The following is an 18523-nucleotide window of genomic DNA, read 5'->3' as shown; positions in this document are numbered from 1 at the left end:
ATTGGGAACCCCTAACTTCGTAGATGAACTTGTAGGAATCGCGAACTGAACGAAACGGAATCCGCATCCCGTAAGTGAAGGCCAGAGTTCACTTGGGAGCGCGAGGACCAACCGAATAGGAAGCACCCTCATCTCTCTACCCGATTGTTCATGCCACTGCCTTGCCTAAACCCAAATTTCGGGACGAAATTCCCTCTAACGGGGGGACGATGTGACAACCCGAAATTTATCCCGTCATTTTAACCACTTCTTCCGTTAATAAAACTCGCTTTATTAAATTGTCTGTTAACCTTTTGGAATAGGTTAATTAAATTGGGACTTTTATTATGACTTCATAAGGGTTGAAAAAAATTAGAAACACCCTCAATATTCCCTTGAAATTTTTTAGTTTCAACCAAGTCAATTTACGAACATTTAATCAAGTGCGACCAAAAGCCCCGTTTAACGTCAGTATTGGGTAGATTTCCACCGAGCCACCAACTCAAACCCTATATAAGGGTGAGTGGACTCCATTTGGAACCTTTCGACCCTTTTTCTACTGTCTCTCTCTACAAGCCGAATTTGATCCAAAAACGCCTCTTTCAAGCCCCAAACTAGTAAATGATCTACCCTAACTTGTTGTTTAGCTCATTTAACATGCAAATTCGTGTTTAAGACATCCAAAAGTGGCAAAATCATGTGTTTACGGCCCAAGAACACTCTTGGACCGCAAACACCTATAAGTGGGATTTTGAAGCCCCAAAACCCTTTTAAAACACTCCTAGGGCTTAGATATGACTTGTGAACTTGCACATATGAGCTTAGAACACCAAACCCTTATCATATGGAGATTAAACATGAGTTTACGGCCCAAGAACACTCTTGGACCGTAAACCCCTCTTCATGAGCCGTGAACACCTTTTAAGGTGTTAAATTTGCCCTTAAACACCTCCTAAGGCTTGGGTAAATGTCTAGCATCAACCACAAATGAAGTAAGGGCTTTAAACATCAAAGAAACCAAGGAACTAGGAGTTTACGACTGTAAACCCCCCAAGGATTGGTCCATGGGCCGTAAACTCCCTTAAAAAGGCCAAATGATGCCCTAACTTCTCCATATGGCTTGGAATAACGCATAAAACCTTATATTCTTGCATTTAAGACCTTAATTCATGAAGGGAATGACCAAGTGAGAGTTTATGGCCGTAAACTCTAGGTTTACAGCCGTGAACTCCCTTAAATGGTCCATTTGAAGCCTTAAACCCTTCTTAAGCCCTAAATGTGAACCTCGCCTAATTCTACAGGTGATATAAGACCTTAAAACATCCAAGAACACACCACCCATGAGTTTACGGCCGTAAACTCATGGGGATATGGTCTTAGGGCCGAAATCTCCATAAAGAGTTTATTCTTGAAGAGTAAACTACCTAACTAGGCCATACACTCCCTTATTGCAACCTAATAGCCTCCTAGCATTTGACCAAAGTGTTTTCCACGCATTAGGATGCTTACATGTGTTTAATTAGTATTATAATTACTATTGTATGTAAAAATATGCCTTCATATGTTACTAGGTCACTAAGTGTGTTCAAGTCTTTACTTGACACCGAACACCCAACCGGCACCTCCATTCGATCCACTTACAGCAGGTGAGTTCATACCCCTGAATTAACATTTTAAATGACTTTAACTGCTTTTATAGGGGGGAATACAAGTTGATCTATACAGTTATTATATAAATTACATGTGATTAATAACTGTATAGCAAAATAGATTTTTGCATGATAACTGTTTTATCCAGCTTAAGATGTTCCAATATCGCTTTCAACTCTTGTTAAAGGTTTTTCAAAGGATTCCAAAGGTTTTCAAAACTTGTTTTACAAATTGACATCAAGTCGTAAATTTCTTATGTGTAAATATTTTCCAATGTTTTTCATCAGAGTTTTCTTCTATGCTTTTATTTCGTTAAAATGCATGCCTGTATTTGTATAGTTATATAAATAATGTTTAAAAGAATTAGGAAGGCTAGTTCTCCCTATATCCTTTTCCTCGTTAGGATGTGGTCTGGTGGGTATTGGTTATCCGTCCGAAGGTCGTTTAAACATTAGTTGTATATCATGTATACATGTATAGACATAAAGGTTTCCATCGACCAGTTCATAGACCAGAAACACTAGTAACTATTATAGGAATAGCTAGGAGACTCTACCTCTATCTCCATCTCTACCACTATCTCTATCTCTACCTCTATCTCTATCTCTACCTCTTTCTCTACCTCTATCTCTTTGGAATGTGACACACTATTTCCCTCTACAACGCCTCAAAGCGCCATCGCCGTGTAACCAGAGTCTCCGGGAAGGAGAGCGAACATTATGTGTATAGATATATACGGGACTGACACTCCCACACCCAGACTACTAGCTACAGTCCGCGCCGGTAAGGCCCATGGGTGACATAATGCCACTACCTCTACACGTGACCTGGAGGGTCATCGGATACTCTATCGTCGATCAGCATGGTTACATACGGGTTCACATTCATCCTTTGTTTTAGACTTTTCTAGTTGTTTTGTTCATTTGACACTGTCTGGAGTCTGTATTTCCTTGTTTTAGACTTTGCTAGATGTGTCGTTCATTCGATACTGTCTGGAGTCTGTATTCTCTTGTTTTAGACTTTGCTAGTTGTATCGTTCATTCGATACTGTCTGGAGTTCGTGCCTCCTTTTGTTAGACTGATCCAGGCGTATCATTCATTCGATATTCTCCTGGAGTCTATGATTTCTTTGGCCTTAGTCAGCAGTATTACTGCTGAGGCATATGTTATTTTTCCCCTGGTATTTTTACTTGTGATTTTCTCATTATTCCTTTAAAGTAAATACTGTATTCTAATAATGATAGTATTTTTGGGGAAAATTACTCCTTAAAACATAAGTCTGTCGAGTCTTGGTATAGGATTTTCTGGAAAGGATGCTAATACACCGTAGATTCTAAACTACTATCTTACATAAAGTTATTCTGAATAAAAATGCTTACTTACACAAATGACACTAAATACTTATGAACTCACCAGCATTTATAAAAATGTTGATACTCACTTTCAAAATAACTTGTATTCTCAGGTCAGCGATAGACAGGTACACCCTGGAAGCTTTTGCGAAGTCAGCCTAGAACCAAGCTGCATCTATATTATTCCTTGTATTACTTCGATTTTGTTATGAAATGTTACTTATGTAAAACTATTACTATTAATGCAATGGTTGTTGTACTTTGATTACTATACTGCATATGTTGTGATACTTGACATGACGTCATCCACCCCAGAGCATTTTCGCCGTTCCGGTTTTGGGGTGCGACACACGCGGTTAGTGAAGAAGGCATACACGTGGACCCCTCCAAAATCAAGGCGATTAAGAATTGGTCTGCACCAAATACACCCACAGAAATCCGGCAATTCTTGGGCCTCACGGGCTATTATCGCAGGTTCATCCAGAACTTCTCCAGAATCGCTAAGCCTTTAACTACCCTGACACAGAAAGGTGTAACCTTTAGTTGGGAAGTCAAGCAAGACACTGCATTTCAAACATTGAAGCAGCCAAGCAGGCCCTGTGCAGCACACCTATCTTGTCCCTGCTCGAAGGGACGGAAGACTTCGTTGTTTATTGTGATGCATCTAATCAGGGCCTAGTTTGTGTGCTCATGCAACGAGGAAAGGTTATCGCCTATGCCTCTAGACAGTTGAAAGCACACGAGGTAAATTACACAACTCACGATCTAGAGTTGGGAACAGTGGTTTTTGCATTAAATATCTGGAGACACTACCTTTATGGAACCAAGTGCATTATCTTCACCGACCATAAGCGCTTGCAGCACATATTTGATCAGAAGGAGTTAAACATGAGACAACGGTGATGGGTAGAGTTGCTCAGCGATTACGAGTGCGAAATCCGCTACCATCCCGACAAGGCCAATGTGGTAGCAGACGCCCTCAGCTGAAAGGAGTATTCAGGGCACAAGGGGAAAGCACTAACGTTGACCATCCATTCCCGATTACCCGCACAAATCCGAGAGGCTCAGCTGGAAGCCTTAAAACCAGAGAACATGACGGATGAAGCCCTACGAGGAATGGAAAAGAACTTAGAGGTCAAGGGAGACGGAGTTTATTATTTCATGGACCGTATCTGGACCCCAAAGTATGGTGGTTATAGAGAAGTTGTCATGAACGAAGCCCACAAGACGAAATACTCCGTTCACCCAGGTTCAGATAAGATGTATCTGGATCTCAAACAACTTTACTGGTGGACAAACATGAAAGCGGAAATTGCAACCTTCGTGGGCAAGTGCTTGACTTGTGCCAAGGTAAATGTGGAATATCAAAAGCCCTCCGGTTTACTTCAGAAGCCAGAGATACCTGAGTGGAAGTGGGAAAGGATAACGATGGATTTTATCACCAAGTTACCCCGATCTCTGAGTGGGCACGACGCCATCTGGGTAATTGTCGACCGGTTGACAAAATCCGCCCACTTCCTGCCAATCAAAGAAAACTTCAAAATGGAGAGACTCACGCAGATCTACATTCGAGAGATAGTTCGCCTTCATGGGGTACTTGTATCCATTATCTCCAACCGAGACAGCAGGTTCACCTCAAGATTTTGGCAATCGCTACAGAAGGCACTTGGAACTAAGTTGGATATGAGCACGACTTCTCATCCACAAACAGATGGACAGAGTGAGAGAACAACTCAGACATTGGAAGATATTAGATATGTTGAGAGCCTGCGTCATCGACTTCAGCAAGTCATGGGACACTCATCTTCCCTTGGTTAAATTTTCCTACAACAACAGCTACCATACCAGTATCAAGGTTGCGCCGTTTGAAGCCCTCTATGGCCGCAAGTGCAGATCCCCTCCATGTTGGGCTGAAGTGGGTGACACGCAGCTAGTCAAGGGTCAAGTCCCTGACAGCACGCTCACTGGTCCTGAAATCATCCGAGAGACGACTGGAAAGATCGTACAAATCCAAGAACGACTGAAAGCCTCACGTGATAGACAAAAGAGCTACGCCGATAAGAGACGAAAACCCTTGGAATTCCAGGTTGGTGACCGTGTCGTTTTAAAAGTCTCAACCTGGAAAGGCATGATACGTTTTGGAAAACGTGGAAAGTTGAACCCTAGGTACATTGGGCCATTCGAGATCCTTGCTAGAATCGGTCCCGTAGCATACAAATTCCAGTTACCCCGAGAACTCAGCAATGTCCATCCTGTCTTCCATGTGTCGAACCTAAAGAAGTGTCTGTCCGACGAGACACTTGTGATTCCTCTCGACAAGATCGAGCTAGACGAAATTCTACGTTTCGCGGAAGAACCTGTTGAAATCATGGACCGAGAAGTCAAACATAAGAAGCAGAGTCGCATCCCGATAGTGAACGTCCGCTGGAATGCCAAGCGGGGACCTGAATTCAGTTGGGAGCATGAGGGTTCAATGAAGCATAAGTACCCTCATCTATTTCCTAGTTCATGATTTGTACTCTACTCTTGAATTTCGGGATGAAATTCCCTCCAACGGGGGACGATGTAACAACCCGATACCTCTATCTCGTGCACTTAGTCAATTTAATCAGTGTTAAACTTGTTTTGTTGACTTTTTGTGTTGTTTAAGGATTCATTTAAGTGTTTTAAGCTTGAGTGTGACCAAGGTTGAGGGTGGGAATGAGTTAGCAAGTCGTATAGTGACAAAACTAGGCCATACACATGGCTGTGCGGCCGCACACTCACCTCTTGGCCGCACACTCCCTTCTAGGCAGCACACCCACCCCTATATAAAGAGTAGCCCCTTTCCTTTCATTCCTTTGACACCTTGGCAGCACACAACACTATTCTCTCAAAGTTTCTCCAACCTTGAACCCTCCAAAGCTTCAATAACGTAAGTACTTCATCCTTTAACTTGGAAACCATGAAAGACCACTCTATCTAAGCCTTAAGTGTGAAATAATCGACAAGTTCTTCATCTCCTTGAAGGAGTACGGCTGCACACCTTCATGAGGTGGGCTGCACACTCCTAAAAGCCTTTCCAAAGTGAGAAGCTTGGCCCCTATCTACTAGTCGGACTTGGTATTAGCCTTGAAACACCTGAAAATTGACATTTTGGGCATAGATGAAGAGTGTATGGCTGCACACCCCTCTGTACGGCCGCACACTCCTATATACGGTCGCACACACACTCTTATGGCCTTACATCCACTTTAATGCACATATTTGACCCTTAACTTTCCCTACAATCGAGTTTAGACCTAGAACACTTCATGGATGCAAGTATGGACCTTGAAAACACCACAAGGGCACCTCCCATCATGAGTGTACGACCGCACACTCCTTGGGCCGCACACACACTCAAGGTGGCCATACACTACCCTTATGCAACCCTACAAGGTCCTATCACTTAGTGCAAGTAGTTCCAAGTCTCTAGAGTGGTTTTCCATCACATCTAGTGGTGAAATACCTTCATTTTTCTCTTTTATGTGTCATTACGTGTTAATTAGGATCAAATCGTGTTGAAGGCTTCACTTGAACACCCAGCTCTCCGTATCGATCCTTCAATCAAACCAGTTACCCGAGGTGAGTTCATACCCCTACATTTTCCATGTTTTTAATGTTTTCATGGGGGAGTACAAGCCAAACTCAAGGTATTTTATTAAGTTTTAAACTTATTAATACAGTCCAATGATTTCCATGTTTAATAACATATTTAGATATTTTATCCCTTTTTGTAATATGTTTAACATAAGGGAAACTGTTAATTTGAAAATCTAACTTCATAGCTTTCAGAAAGGTTTTTACAAAGCATTTTCCATATCAACTCTAATAAACTATAATGGGTATAGTTTGGGATAACCCTCTAGGCAGTTTCTACCAAATCAGATTTCATGGATGAATATGTATAAACTATGGCAGATTTAGTTTATGTTATATATTTTCTCAGGAGTATAAAGTACATTTATTCAAGGGTAAATACTGTTTTATACTATCTCTAGCTTGTAAACTAGATTATACAGAATTGTGAGGCTCTACTTCAATATTGTACCCTTAGGTGTACAGGGATAAATCCTTTTAGTATAACCAGAGTCTCCTGGAGGGAGAGCGTGGGATTTGTGAATATATCTATTCGGGACTGACAATCCCACACCTAAACTGCTAGCTACAGTTAGGCAGGCATGCCTGGGGTGAACAAATGTCATTTAGCTTAACGCATGAAAAACGTTATAAAGGTCTCTCAGTCATATCAAGTATGGTTATACGACTCGCAAATAAGTATAAACTAACTTTAGTTTACGGACTCTACCCTTCATTTGTTTTATTTTAAGTAACTACTTATATATATATATATATATATATATATATATATATATATATATATATATACTGATAGTAATCAGGGATTTCTATACTTGCATCTCTACCTCTAGGACGGATAACTGATTTTAGGGAAAATATGGGATTTTCCCAAGATAATACCGGCATTCTAAAACTGATGGTCTATTTTCTACTAATAGATACTCTTTCAACACTGCTTTTCATAAGAAAATATGGGATTTTCTTGAGGAACACTTTTCAAAAGAATCAAAGAACATCTTTCCATCAAAACTAAATGCTTATGAACTCATCAACTTTAGGCTGATATTTTAAACTGCTTGTATTCTTAGGAAATCAGTAGACAGGTGCCTGCTGGATTTTTGAGAAGCTGGAGCAATAAGAGTCTTGTGTTTATATCTTTATATACAATTTGATGTAAACCAAACAAGTTTCAGACAAAGTTCCAAACTGATGTAATTATTTTCATTTAAGTATTCACTGTAATGATTATGTTGTTATGATTGTTATTATTCATTGGTTGTGATGTTATACATGACGTCCTCCACCCCAGAACGTTTCCGCCATTCTGGTATTGGGGTGTGACAAGTGTCAAGCTTGTACTAAAAAAACATCTTACACACGTCTTTTGTGCATCAATAGAATCCTTCACCTCACTTCAAATTTCTTTCAATCATCTCTCATAAATTCTTCTTGTTCTTGATTTCTTTACTTTGTTCATACTTTAGTTTATTTAATCTTCTTGAATACTTTGTTGAAGTTATTTACTTCAAGTCTTCACTGGTTTGACCAGACTTGACTAGATCTTAATTACTAGTAATCATTGATATAAAAGATTAATTCAAGATTTGTGTTTGCAAACCTTGTCCGCACATTTAATAGATTTTAATCACTTACAAAAACCACTCGGTTCCAAATGAGTTTATAAAGGCAAAATGAAATCAGATTGTACTATTGAGAGGTATAAGGCTCGCTTAGTGGCTAAAGGATTCAATCAACAAGAATGTATTGACTTTCTTGACACTTTTTCCCCAATGGGCAAAATGGTTAATGTCAAGATTTTATTAACTTTAGCCACTCAAAAGTCATGGCCTCTTATTCAATTAACTGTGAATAATGCATTCTTGAATGGGGATTTAGGAGAAGAGGTTTATATGCACTTACCCCAAGGTTACACTCCTTCAGTCACTCATTCAGACAAGAATCCTATGGTCTGTAAATTACAAAAATCACTATATGGCTTAAGACATGCTTCCCACTAATGATACTCCAAATTCTCCTCTTTTTTTATTTCTCAAGGCTTCATTTAGTCCAAAGCAGATTATTCTAAGGAGTTGGCAAGACTTATGTGTCATTGTTGGTCTATGTTGATGACATAGTCTTAACTGGGGCATCTATGTCTGAGATTAATCTCATTAAAGAGAGCTTAAGCAACAAATTTAAATTGAAGAATTTGGGCAAACTTCAACATTTTTTGGGTTCAGAAATTGCAAGGTTTGAGCAAGGGATTTTTATTTCCCAAAGACAATATGCTTTGAAGTTACTTGAAGATATTGGTAATTTGGTAGCGAAACCAATTCAATACCCAATGGATCCGGCTTGTAAGACCTCAAATTTTGAGGGTATTCCATTACATGATCCTGCTTCCTATAGACGTTTAATAGGCCAACTGATGTACTTGACAATTACATGTCCTGATATAACTTATTTTGTTAATAGGTTAAGTCAATTTGTCACAAATCCACGAGTTCCTTGTATGCAAGCTGTAACCCATCTTCTCAAATATTTGAAGCTAAATTCCTGGCAAAGTTTTATTTCTCTCTTCACACAGCTCCTTGAAGATCTGTGCCTTTCCTGAATCAGATTGGGCAGGATGTCCAGACACTCGTTGATCCATGACTACTTTTTGTGTTTTCATTGGAGAATCCATGGTTCCTTGGAAGTCAAAGAAACAGACAATTGTGTCAAGGTCCTCAACTGAAGCAGAGTATCATGCTCTTGCTATTGCTATAATAGAAATTGTTTGGCCACATCATTTACTTAATAATTTTGGGGTTTATCAAAATGAACCAACTGTTATTTTCTATGACAATGAGTCAACTATTCAATTAGCTCTTAATCTCACATTCCATGAATGTACTAAACATATAGAAATTGATTGTCACTTCATTTGTGACAATATGCTTGATAAAATTGTGAAGCTTTTACCTATATAAACCACTTACCAACTTGCAGACATGCTCACCAAGCCCTTGCACGTCATAAACTACCAATCATGTCCAAGATGGCTTTGCACAACATTTTCCAACACTCATCTTAAGGGGGGGCGGGGGGTGATTAGGAGTCATGTTGACCGTTAAGTTTGTTATGATGTCATCATTATATTAGGTTGTTAGAAGATAGTCTAACTACCATTAGTTAACTTAACTAGTATTAAGTAGTTGTTAGATAATTGGTTAATTAGTCTGAGTTTGTATAAAAGCTTTGTGCTTGTATTAATTTTCAAGAATCAATACAATAAACAATCTTGTTCTTTTCTCTTTGATTTCACTCTGATAATTAACTTTAAGCCATTGATTAGTGTCATAAAGTATTTGTTACGAAACAAAGCAATACCCTCCAATATACAACCGAATGAAGATTCACATCCATAGAAGTCAAAATGTTGAATTGATGACTAGAGATGACACTCCACATGTTACTAATCTTCATGAATTCAAGAAGAAGAATTTTAAGCTACAAGATTATGTTTATACGTAAAAATGAGCTATTCACTAAAATGACAATAAATAGGATGTGAGTATCACCAAATCAACACATTTTCAAGTACTATAACAAAGTGACTACCTATATTGCTACCATAAAATAAATGATATTAAAGACAGTTTGAAACTAAAACAACACAATATAAATAAATGTAAGTTTGGTACTAAACTAAAAGATATACGTGGACAAAAAACTTGAAAATGCAATGACATCCACCCACTCTGGAAAACTATCTTTTAATTTCTTCATTGATTCCATCAAGTATTGTTCTACAACACCAACCTCAATACGAATATCTCCGGGACTATTTGTCTATAAAACAAAATAATAAATAAATACTGATTTTATATAAATTTTATTACTGTTATTGAATAAATAGAATATTAAATTACCTCCAACCAAAAGGTCCAGTTTTCCTTGGCTACACCACTAAGTCTACAAATATATGATGGAGGGGCCCCTTTAACAATTTCAGGAGCTGCAAAAAGTCACAAAAATACTGTGATTGTGACTCTGACTGTGACTGAGTGATGTGAACAGGACAAAAATTTACCTGGAAGGGTAGCGTTTGCAAATGACCAACCGGAAATTGGGCCTGTAATGTTGAGGACTGTAACCCATACCTCCTTCAAGGAACTGAACATGAAAATAAGATTATAATATTTATAATAAAGAAAGATATTTTCTACTTATTTTTAGAAAATAATTCATAAAATTCTTAATTAAAAACTTAATATATTAAAACTGATGAAAAAGAACACCCCGGCCTAATAAAGAATGAAATTTAACAAAATGATAGAAATCAGATGTTCCATTCCATCAGGCAAAACAAACAGTTTTTTTTTCATTCCAATGGAAGAAAGAAAGCATACCCCAAAGAAAATTCCAAGTAAACTCTGCGGGACCCATCAATGGAGGTAGTTTGTTGCTTAGTAGTTGATATATGAGGAAAATAACTATAATTCTTCAAGATTTCATCTCTATTAGCAGGGAATTTCAAGCTTCTTGAAAACAAATCAGACAGGGGATATATTGCCTGACAAAAAGAACAAACTCCATAACTCCAACTTCCTTACAAAAGAAAAAAAAAAAAAAAGGTAAATATTTTTAGTGTTTTACCATCCAGGATTCTCGGTAAGACTGATTAGCTGTGTTGAATGAAAAATCTGAATCAATTTTGAGGTGTTTTGCTACTTCAGGAGCATGTTTGAAAAGGAAAGGTAATGCATTGGAGTCCAATACAGATATATCAAAGCTGATGTCATCGATTTGTCCTGCATCTGTTAATCAAAAGTCTGTTTATGAGAAAAAGGTTAAAAAAAATAGCAGTTGAAAAAAGATAAAACTGAAAGAGATTTGGTTGGATCATGGAATGTGTGTGTGTGTATGTTTTTATATTGTTTGGAAATACAAGGTATAGCTTTAACTCTATTCTTTGCATTATTTTGATTACAATTAACAAACTTTTATTCACAAAAATAAAAAATAAATCATAATGAAAGTTCATTATTCTCAAAAAAGTTATAATAAAGATAATGTCATTTTATTATTTAAAGGCCAAATTCCATAAAAACCACTGAGTTTATTTTTTCCGTTAAGGAATCCCAAAAAAAATCAGAAGAATATTTTTCCAGTTAAAGTTTTTTTTTTTTTTTTGTGTTTTAATGGTTAAAAAAAATAGAGTTCTTCGAATGGTTAGACCGAACAATTTCCAAACTACAGTTGTCTTTATAGAATTTAAAGTTTTATGTAGTGTAAAATAACCCTTTTTTTAATAGGTTTAATTAAAATTAAAATACCTGCAGTAACAACAGTATGCTGTAAAATAACCCTTTTTGGGGCATCAATTGTGTATGGAAAAAACTGTGAAGAGAGGGCCATGGAAATCACAGTGGCATGCAGCAAGAACTGCATAATAGATGATCTGGCCAACCAATGACCAATAACTGGTAAAATGGGTCCCACACACACACCAGTCAATGCTCCAATAGTTGCAGCCACTATAACATCAGGAACAAAGTACCCTGTATAAAAATAAAAAAATATCTATCAGTTACGTTTAGGGTTTATGAGGAATTATGAAAATGAATTTTGAGAAATTATAGTGCTAACCATGAGGAGGAGGAATGGACCCCATCATACCCATTTTCTCAATTAAAAATTGGACAAGAAACACCGAAAAATACACACTGTGTAAGAGTAGAGGTAATGTAGGTACCAAAAAACATGCTGCTGACCTGAGAAAACAAGTCAAATGGAATCAACAATTCCATTCCTTCTCTGATTCCATCATACCAACCAAACACTATTAAAGTTTACTGAAAATTGTAATGCTTACGTTAGTGATTCACGACCATAGTACTTGACAGATAAATGGAAGAAAATCCATGCAGGAATCATTAAAGCAGCTAAAGATAAAGTCAAGAAACCTCCACTTAATCCAGCACTAAAATAAGCCTGCATTCAGAAATCTTGCATTAGTTTTTACTTGTTGACACTTTTGCTTGGATTTCAAATTAAAAAATAATTAAACCAATCTGCTAAAACAGAAAAATTTAATGATTTTAAATAAAAATAATAAATAACACGCACCATGCTGATGAGTGCATATAAGCCAAATGCACCCCAAAACCGGGATTCATCGATAAGTTCCTGAAAAACAATATCAAATATGAAGAATTGAGAAGCATAAATTAAGAAAGTCCACATCATGTTTTTGAAGGAATATAATCTGTTAAAAGAAATTAGAATCTGAATAAATTGGAACCCAAAGGAATTATGACTTATATCATATGTTTTCTAATATTTAATGATACAGCACATACTTTCTACTTTAGTTATCTATTTTATGATTCATATTATGAGACTGTGTCTCTGTTATTTAACATTTTATTGCCACATCCCATTAGTTAAAGCGTAAAATCTTCAATTATTGATGATGAAGCTTCTTGATATAACTAAAGGACTTGCAAAAAAATAAAAAAAGAAACCTGTTTTGATGATTTGACAAGATAAGGAGCTTGAGAGAGAGGAAAATAGTTCCAACAGATTCTTGGAAATAACATCCCAGCAAGTGAGCATGGAACAAACATCATATAAGCCAGATAAGGATGAGCAAACCTACAATAATCATTGTTTAATAATGTTACATTTTTTATTAAATCATTTTTTCAAGTAAGAAAAATAAAAAGAATCCTCACCAGTTCATTGACTGTGCGCAGAATAACAACCTCAAGATAGAAAAGACAACTGGGAATATAACTCCAAAAATAATCCCAATAAGATGAAACAAGATTCCTGAAATACCCCAAAGGATCAAATTAAAATTATTAGCTCAAAATAAACAAGAGTTTAAACTTCAAAAGAATTTAATTTACTACCTTACCTTTAATGTTGTCAAATAAGGCAGCAAATGAGCATTTCAGGCCACACTTTGAAAACCACATAAAAAATGGAATGAGTAGAAAGATGGCAACAGGCATACTATGAAATATCATTCCTTGCTTTCTAGAATAGTAAACCTGAATTTTATAAATAACAAGATTTAGAAAACAAAAATCTTTTATTCAGCTACTAAAGAAAAAGAAAGAGCCTGTTTCTTTATTTTTATTTTTTTCCTGTTAAGTCCTGAACTGATAAAGCATACTGAATGGATAATGATGTCTGAGTGGATAACGTGTTGCTGATATAAAATAGTGTTTCTTATTTGTACTGTCTGAATATGAATAAATGACTAATTTACCCTTCTATTTATTAACAACAAATAACATAAGTAATGAGAAAGAATAAATTATAAATGGCCATGTTATACAAATTAAAAACGATCAACCGTCAAAAAAAATCAAAATATAGGTAAGGAAAATTAATAAAAAGAAGAAAGAATAACAAATTAAATAAAAAGACCATATTGAATTTTTCCAACAAAAAAACCTACGTTTCTGGGATTTTTTTTAATCGTTTGTACATGCATTCTCATTGGAAAATTTTAGTCAAACTATTCAATTTAAGTTTTAGATAAAAAAAAATGTGGAAATATATATATTTGAGGTTTCTTGGTTCATAAAAAACGGCAACAGAAAAAAAAAATCAAAAAAAGGAAGAGATTTTAATACATAGAAAGATTAAAAAACAAAAAGATAGATATGGGGTGCTTACAAGATTAAAAACAAATGGAAAATGTGATTTTATGTAGTGAAATATAAGGACAATTTTGAAATACCAATTATAAAATCATGGCTGAACTTAACCTATTAAGATATTGTGTATAAAAGAAACAGTCATCATATAAAACTGAATCCATTAAGTTTGTTATATATTAAGTTCATTAAGTTAAAATAGAAACAACACGTAGGTCTTGTATAGATAAAGTGACTAAATGACCAAATTACCCTTACAGTCGAGAGCATAGAAGCCTACCAAGAACCATGATACGTAATCAAAAAAGATAGGCTGCTGCTCATCATCTTTTGAAACACCGGAGTCTCTATAAACTCCCCTCTGATGTGCATTTTTTAGACTAGGTGAAATAGTGAAGGCTTTGACAAGATTGAATAAGTTATCCCCACGAGCTTGGATGCTTCCAGGTCTAGTGGAGAAAAAAAAAAAAGTGAATGAATTAGAGAAATGAGTTGAGAAGGGTAGTCATGGAATTGAAAATTAGTGAAGTGTACCAAAGTAGCAGTGGTAAGTCATACAATAATCTTTCTACCGAATCAGTTGAGGTGTGGTAGAAATAACCCCCGTGGAGAAAGATAATGTCCAGCCCAGGAATCTCCCCAAAGTCAGTGGCAAACATTCTGTAGTCTGTGTCCCCAGGAACAAAAGAAAATATGTCCTACAAATAAATATTACACTCAAATACATTAATTATTAACTCACAACTTCATACCTAATTACCTACCTACTACTCTTTCTTTTATATTATTTGTAAACGGTAAATCTCATAAAAGATCTTGTATTTTGTGTTTAAAAAGACCTTGCATTTTTTTTTCATTTTTTCCGATGCAACCTTTTAGGCATTTTTCTCTAAAAAAAGCTGTAAAATGTGAGGGCTTTTTTAGGAAAAACTAGAAAAGTTGAGGATTTATTTGGAATCATTTAGAAGGTTGAGGGTTTTTTCGGGAAAAAAAAAAAAAAAAAAAAAAAAAAAAAAAAAAAAGACAAAGTTGAGGGTTTTTTTGGAAAAAATGAATAAATATAAGGTCTTTTACATGGAAAAAATAAGGATGAGGTTTAATCCGGAAAAAACACAAAATATAAGGTCTTTTATGAGATTAACCCCATTTGTAAATACAAGGTATAGTTTTAACACTATTCATTATATATTACTGGTATAGTTTTAACCATGGACACTTCATTTTCTTTTTCTAATTAAAGTTCCAGATATTTTTTCAAAATTGGAAATTTTAATCTGTGAACACAGGTTTCACTAAAAGATGTTGTGGCATTTTTTTTTTCAGATTTTTCAAATTGACAGTTTTGACCTTTGATCCTCAGGTCAAAGTGATTAATTTGAAAAAGAAAGCTGAAACTTTTATGGTTTGATTGGAAAAGATAAAGTATTGGTGCTTAAATCGTAAAAGTGCGCAAAATGTAATGGTTTATAGAATATATTATTTTCAAAGCTAAAATTTTTGCATAATAGAAACTCAGTGAAAGCCAACTGATATCACAATAAAAAAAATATTTCTAGCTATAATTACAAAATAAAATTATGATTTAAACTAAAAATCATGAAATTCTTGACAAAGATTTGTGTCTTTAAAAAATTTAAAATAAAACCAGGTTATATTACAATTTATTAATCCATTCAATGATGGAATGAAAAAAATAATAATAATAATTTGTCCTTGAAGCAATAGAGAATTGTAAAACCTGAGCTGCACTATTGCCCATAGGACGTATGGCGGATTCAGCATAGACTTTTGAAGGCCAAGACCCAGGTCCAGATTGACACACAAAATCTGTAATTTTTAAATATTAATTAATAATTATATTCTTTTGAATATAAAAACCTCAAAGAACATAATCACACCAGAACATAGAAATGCATAATCTTAAGAAAGCACAAATACATTTAAACAAGGCTTCAACTACTTACCAAGCCCTCCATTCCCAGATGCTTCCAAATTTATAAAAGCTCCAATTGTATTGCGCCATTTATTAGTTGTTATAAAGCCATGTGAACCCTGAAAAGCAAGTATGTAGATTAAAAATCACAATTGTAGCATCCAATAGAAAGCCTTTGTTTTGTGATTTCTTCTTTTTACAGTTGAAAGTATATCATAAAGAACTTACAAGCATAAAAAGTTCTTCTGCACCATTGAACAGAAAAATAAGTGGCTTAGGAGGAACCCAGCCAGAATCAATTGTTAGCCGTGCTATCTCCAATATAGATGCTGCAAGTGAACAAAAAAATGATGAAATTTAAAACATGTTTGTAAGATGAATATGGATAACAAAAGTAAAAAAGTTCAAGAAATGAAGCCTACCAACACATGAACCACAATCACCAGCACCTGGTGATCCAGGTGGACTATCAAAATGTCCATTTAATAAAATGGAAGGGTCTGTATCTTTTGATTCTAATGAAGAAATCCTGCAAGTTAGCTCAAGTTATACCCATGGGGAATTGTAATGAAGAAACTCTATATGATTATGATCAGTTGACAGTATCTTGAAGTACCTCATTACTATATTGGTGTGATTCCTATATCCAAGAGACAAGCTGTGGCCTAAAAACATCATATTGAAAGAGCCATTCACCACATCTTGCTCTATTTCAATCCTGAAACAGTCAAAAGAAAAAATAATAATAATAATAAACATTTATTAGTTGCATATATTCTTCTAGAAAGAACAAACGAAAAATACCAACCTTACATTAGATCCAGCACGAGCCTTCAGCATTTCCAATTGTGTCTTAATATATTTGGCAGCATCATGTAAACCTTGACGCCCTTCCTATCATCAATAGCCCATTAAGATTAATCAAGAACAAACAACTTAAGGGCTTTTGATTCAATTAAAGTTTTGTATGGTTTCACTTCCAGCATGTGAGAGGAAGACAACAATTAAAGTCAATATATGTTCACCAATCAGTCAAATGGTCGATCAGCTTGTTTTGTCACAAATTCATCTAAAAGTTTATAGTTTAATCTGTGCATACCACATTATCAGTTAACTTCAATTTCCCTTTTAAGATTCTCATGTTATTTTTCTTCAGATGGACCACTGTTACTATCTTTGTTTCTTCTTAGACATGGACAGTGACATAACTAATAACATAAGAATGTCAGATGAAAGCTAAGCTTGCTAGCTTCAAAACTACCCTTAACGTGGAATCATATGTGATGACTCTGTGGATGAACCGAATTTAGAGCAAATCGTTATCAACCTAAATAAGGTAAAGCACAAATCAAAGGACTGGAAACCAAAATACTTTACAAAACTAGAAGCATGATGGGAAGTTAACAGAGGCAACACATCTAAACGCCAAAGGTGGCTCCATTAATGATATCCAGATTCCGCAAGCTTGTCACTTACGCCAACTAGTTTCACTTTAGAACGGAAAGACAATATGGATGTATATACGCGTTCTTTTTATATAAAATCCAAACCTCTTTCCATTAATTAACACCGCCGTAGAGTAAAACGATACGTAAACTTATAATTACGATCAATACACAAAGTGTATGTGTACCTGACGACCGTCAATTTCATGAGCCAAAACGCGGATGTGTTCAACTGCTCTGGCTTCAGAAAACCGATCTAGAGGAGCGTCGATGCCTAAAGGCGTAATAAATTTCATGTGCGTAACGTAATACGCCACCGTAGACAACAATCCATAGATAATCGCCAATGAAAACAGCAGTTTGAATCCAGCCACATCGCCGGAGCTTAACCTGAACAAGTAGAAGGTCATATCGGAGCAGCAGTGTTCAGTGAGATCGAGATTATAGGTCTTTGAGCAGTGAGAAGAAGCCGGCGGGATTTGAAAATGTAAAGTGCATCTCGAGTATTTATATTACCTAGGATTGATGGAGGTTTTCGCTTTCAAGTAGGCTCTAGCCGGATTGTAGGTATCGTTTTAAAATTCTAAAATGGCGTCACGCATTTTGACACTGGCTCACTTTTTTGGCCTTGTTTAAGTTTGTAAATTTGACACGCCATTGCAAACCTACTTGCGATGTCATTTTAGGAGTCTATACGGGTCCAATTTGTTTTTTTTCAAAAAAAACACTTCAAAACGTAAAGAGAATATGACTTACGAAGGTAATTAACTTTTCGGTATGTTCACATCTGGGTAACTATCTTTTTTTTGTACAAATCTAGGTAACAAACTTGTCGGAAGTGTTCACATATAACCATTATGACCTGCTATAGCAGGTTAAATCCTAAATGTGAACAGTTTCAAC

At 35.8% G+C, this 18523-nt stretch overlaps 1 protein-coding gene across 4 annotated transcripts; it reads right to left on the bottom strand.

Moving 5' to 3' along the window:
* Positions 1-10084: 10084 nt before the first annotated feature.
* On the bottom strand, positions 10085-18267 carry LOC111902109 (uncharacterized). Of its 4 annotated transcripts, XM_023897983.3 has the most exons (22): positions 18137-18267; positions 17809-18010; positions 16984-17069; positions 16792-16893; positions 16598-16704; positions 16404-16504; positions 16207-16294; positions 15981-16069; positions 14801-14940; positions 14523-14691; positions 13492-13627; positions 13307-13403; positions 13097-13226; positions 12699-12758; positions 12445-12563; positions 12219-12343; positions 11906-12130; positions 11226-11386; positions 10979-11142; positions 10660-10742; positions 10499-10584; positions 10085-10418 (listed from the first exon to the last, which is right to left on the bottom strand). In XM_023897983.3, exons 2-22 carry the CDS (start codon positions 17914-17916, stop codon positions 10275-10277), a joined length of 2520 nt encoding a protein of 839 aa, XP_023753751.1. In that variant the 5' UTR covers positions 17917-18010; positions 18137-18267; the 3' UTR covers positions 10085-10274. The 4 variants fall into 4 exon arrangements, with proteins under 4 accessions (XP_023753751.1, XP_023753750.1, XP_023753752.1 ...); XM_023897982.3 differs by lacking the exon at positions 18137-18267 and having other exon boundaries at positions 17809-18129; XM_023897984.3 differs by lacking the exon at positions 18137-18267 and having other exon boundaries at positions 16984-17065; positions 17809-17948.
* Positions 18268-18523: the final 256 nt, after the last annotated feature.

Source organism: Lactuca sativa, chromosome 8 (genome assembly GCF_002870075.4).
Source record: "Lactuca sativa cultivar Salinas chromosome 8, Lsat_Salinas_v11, whole genome shotgun sequence".
Lineage (NCBI taxonomy): Eukaryota > Viridiplantae > Streptophyta > Magnoliopsida > Asterales > Asteraceae > Lactuca > Lactuca sativa.
The sequence above is the reverse complement of the archived record's forward strand: the minus strand, read 5'-3'. Positions and strand labels throughout refer to the sequence as shown.

Bases quoted from the DNA above. Each gene is read 5' to 3' on its own strand.
- LOC111902109 (XM_023897982.3), bottom strand. From the start codon at position 18,030: ATGACCTTCTACTTGTTCAGGTTAAGCTCCGGCGATGTGGCTGGATTC. The intron at 16,070-16,206 runs GTAAGTAGTTGA...TAAAAATTACAG, and splicing joins ATCTGGGAATGGAGGGCTTG to ATTTTGTGTGTCAATCTGGA. The intron at 10,419-10,498 runs GTAATTTAATAT...TTTGTTTTATAG, and splicing joins ACTGGACCTTTTGGTTGGAG to ACAAATAGTCCCGGAGATAT.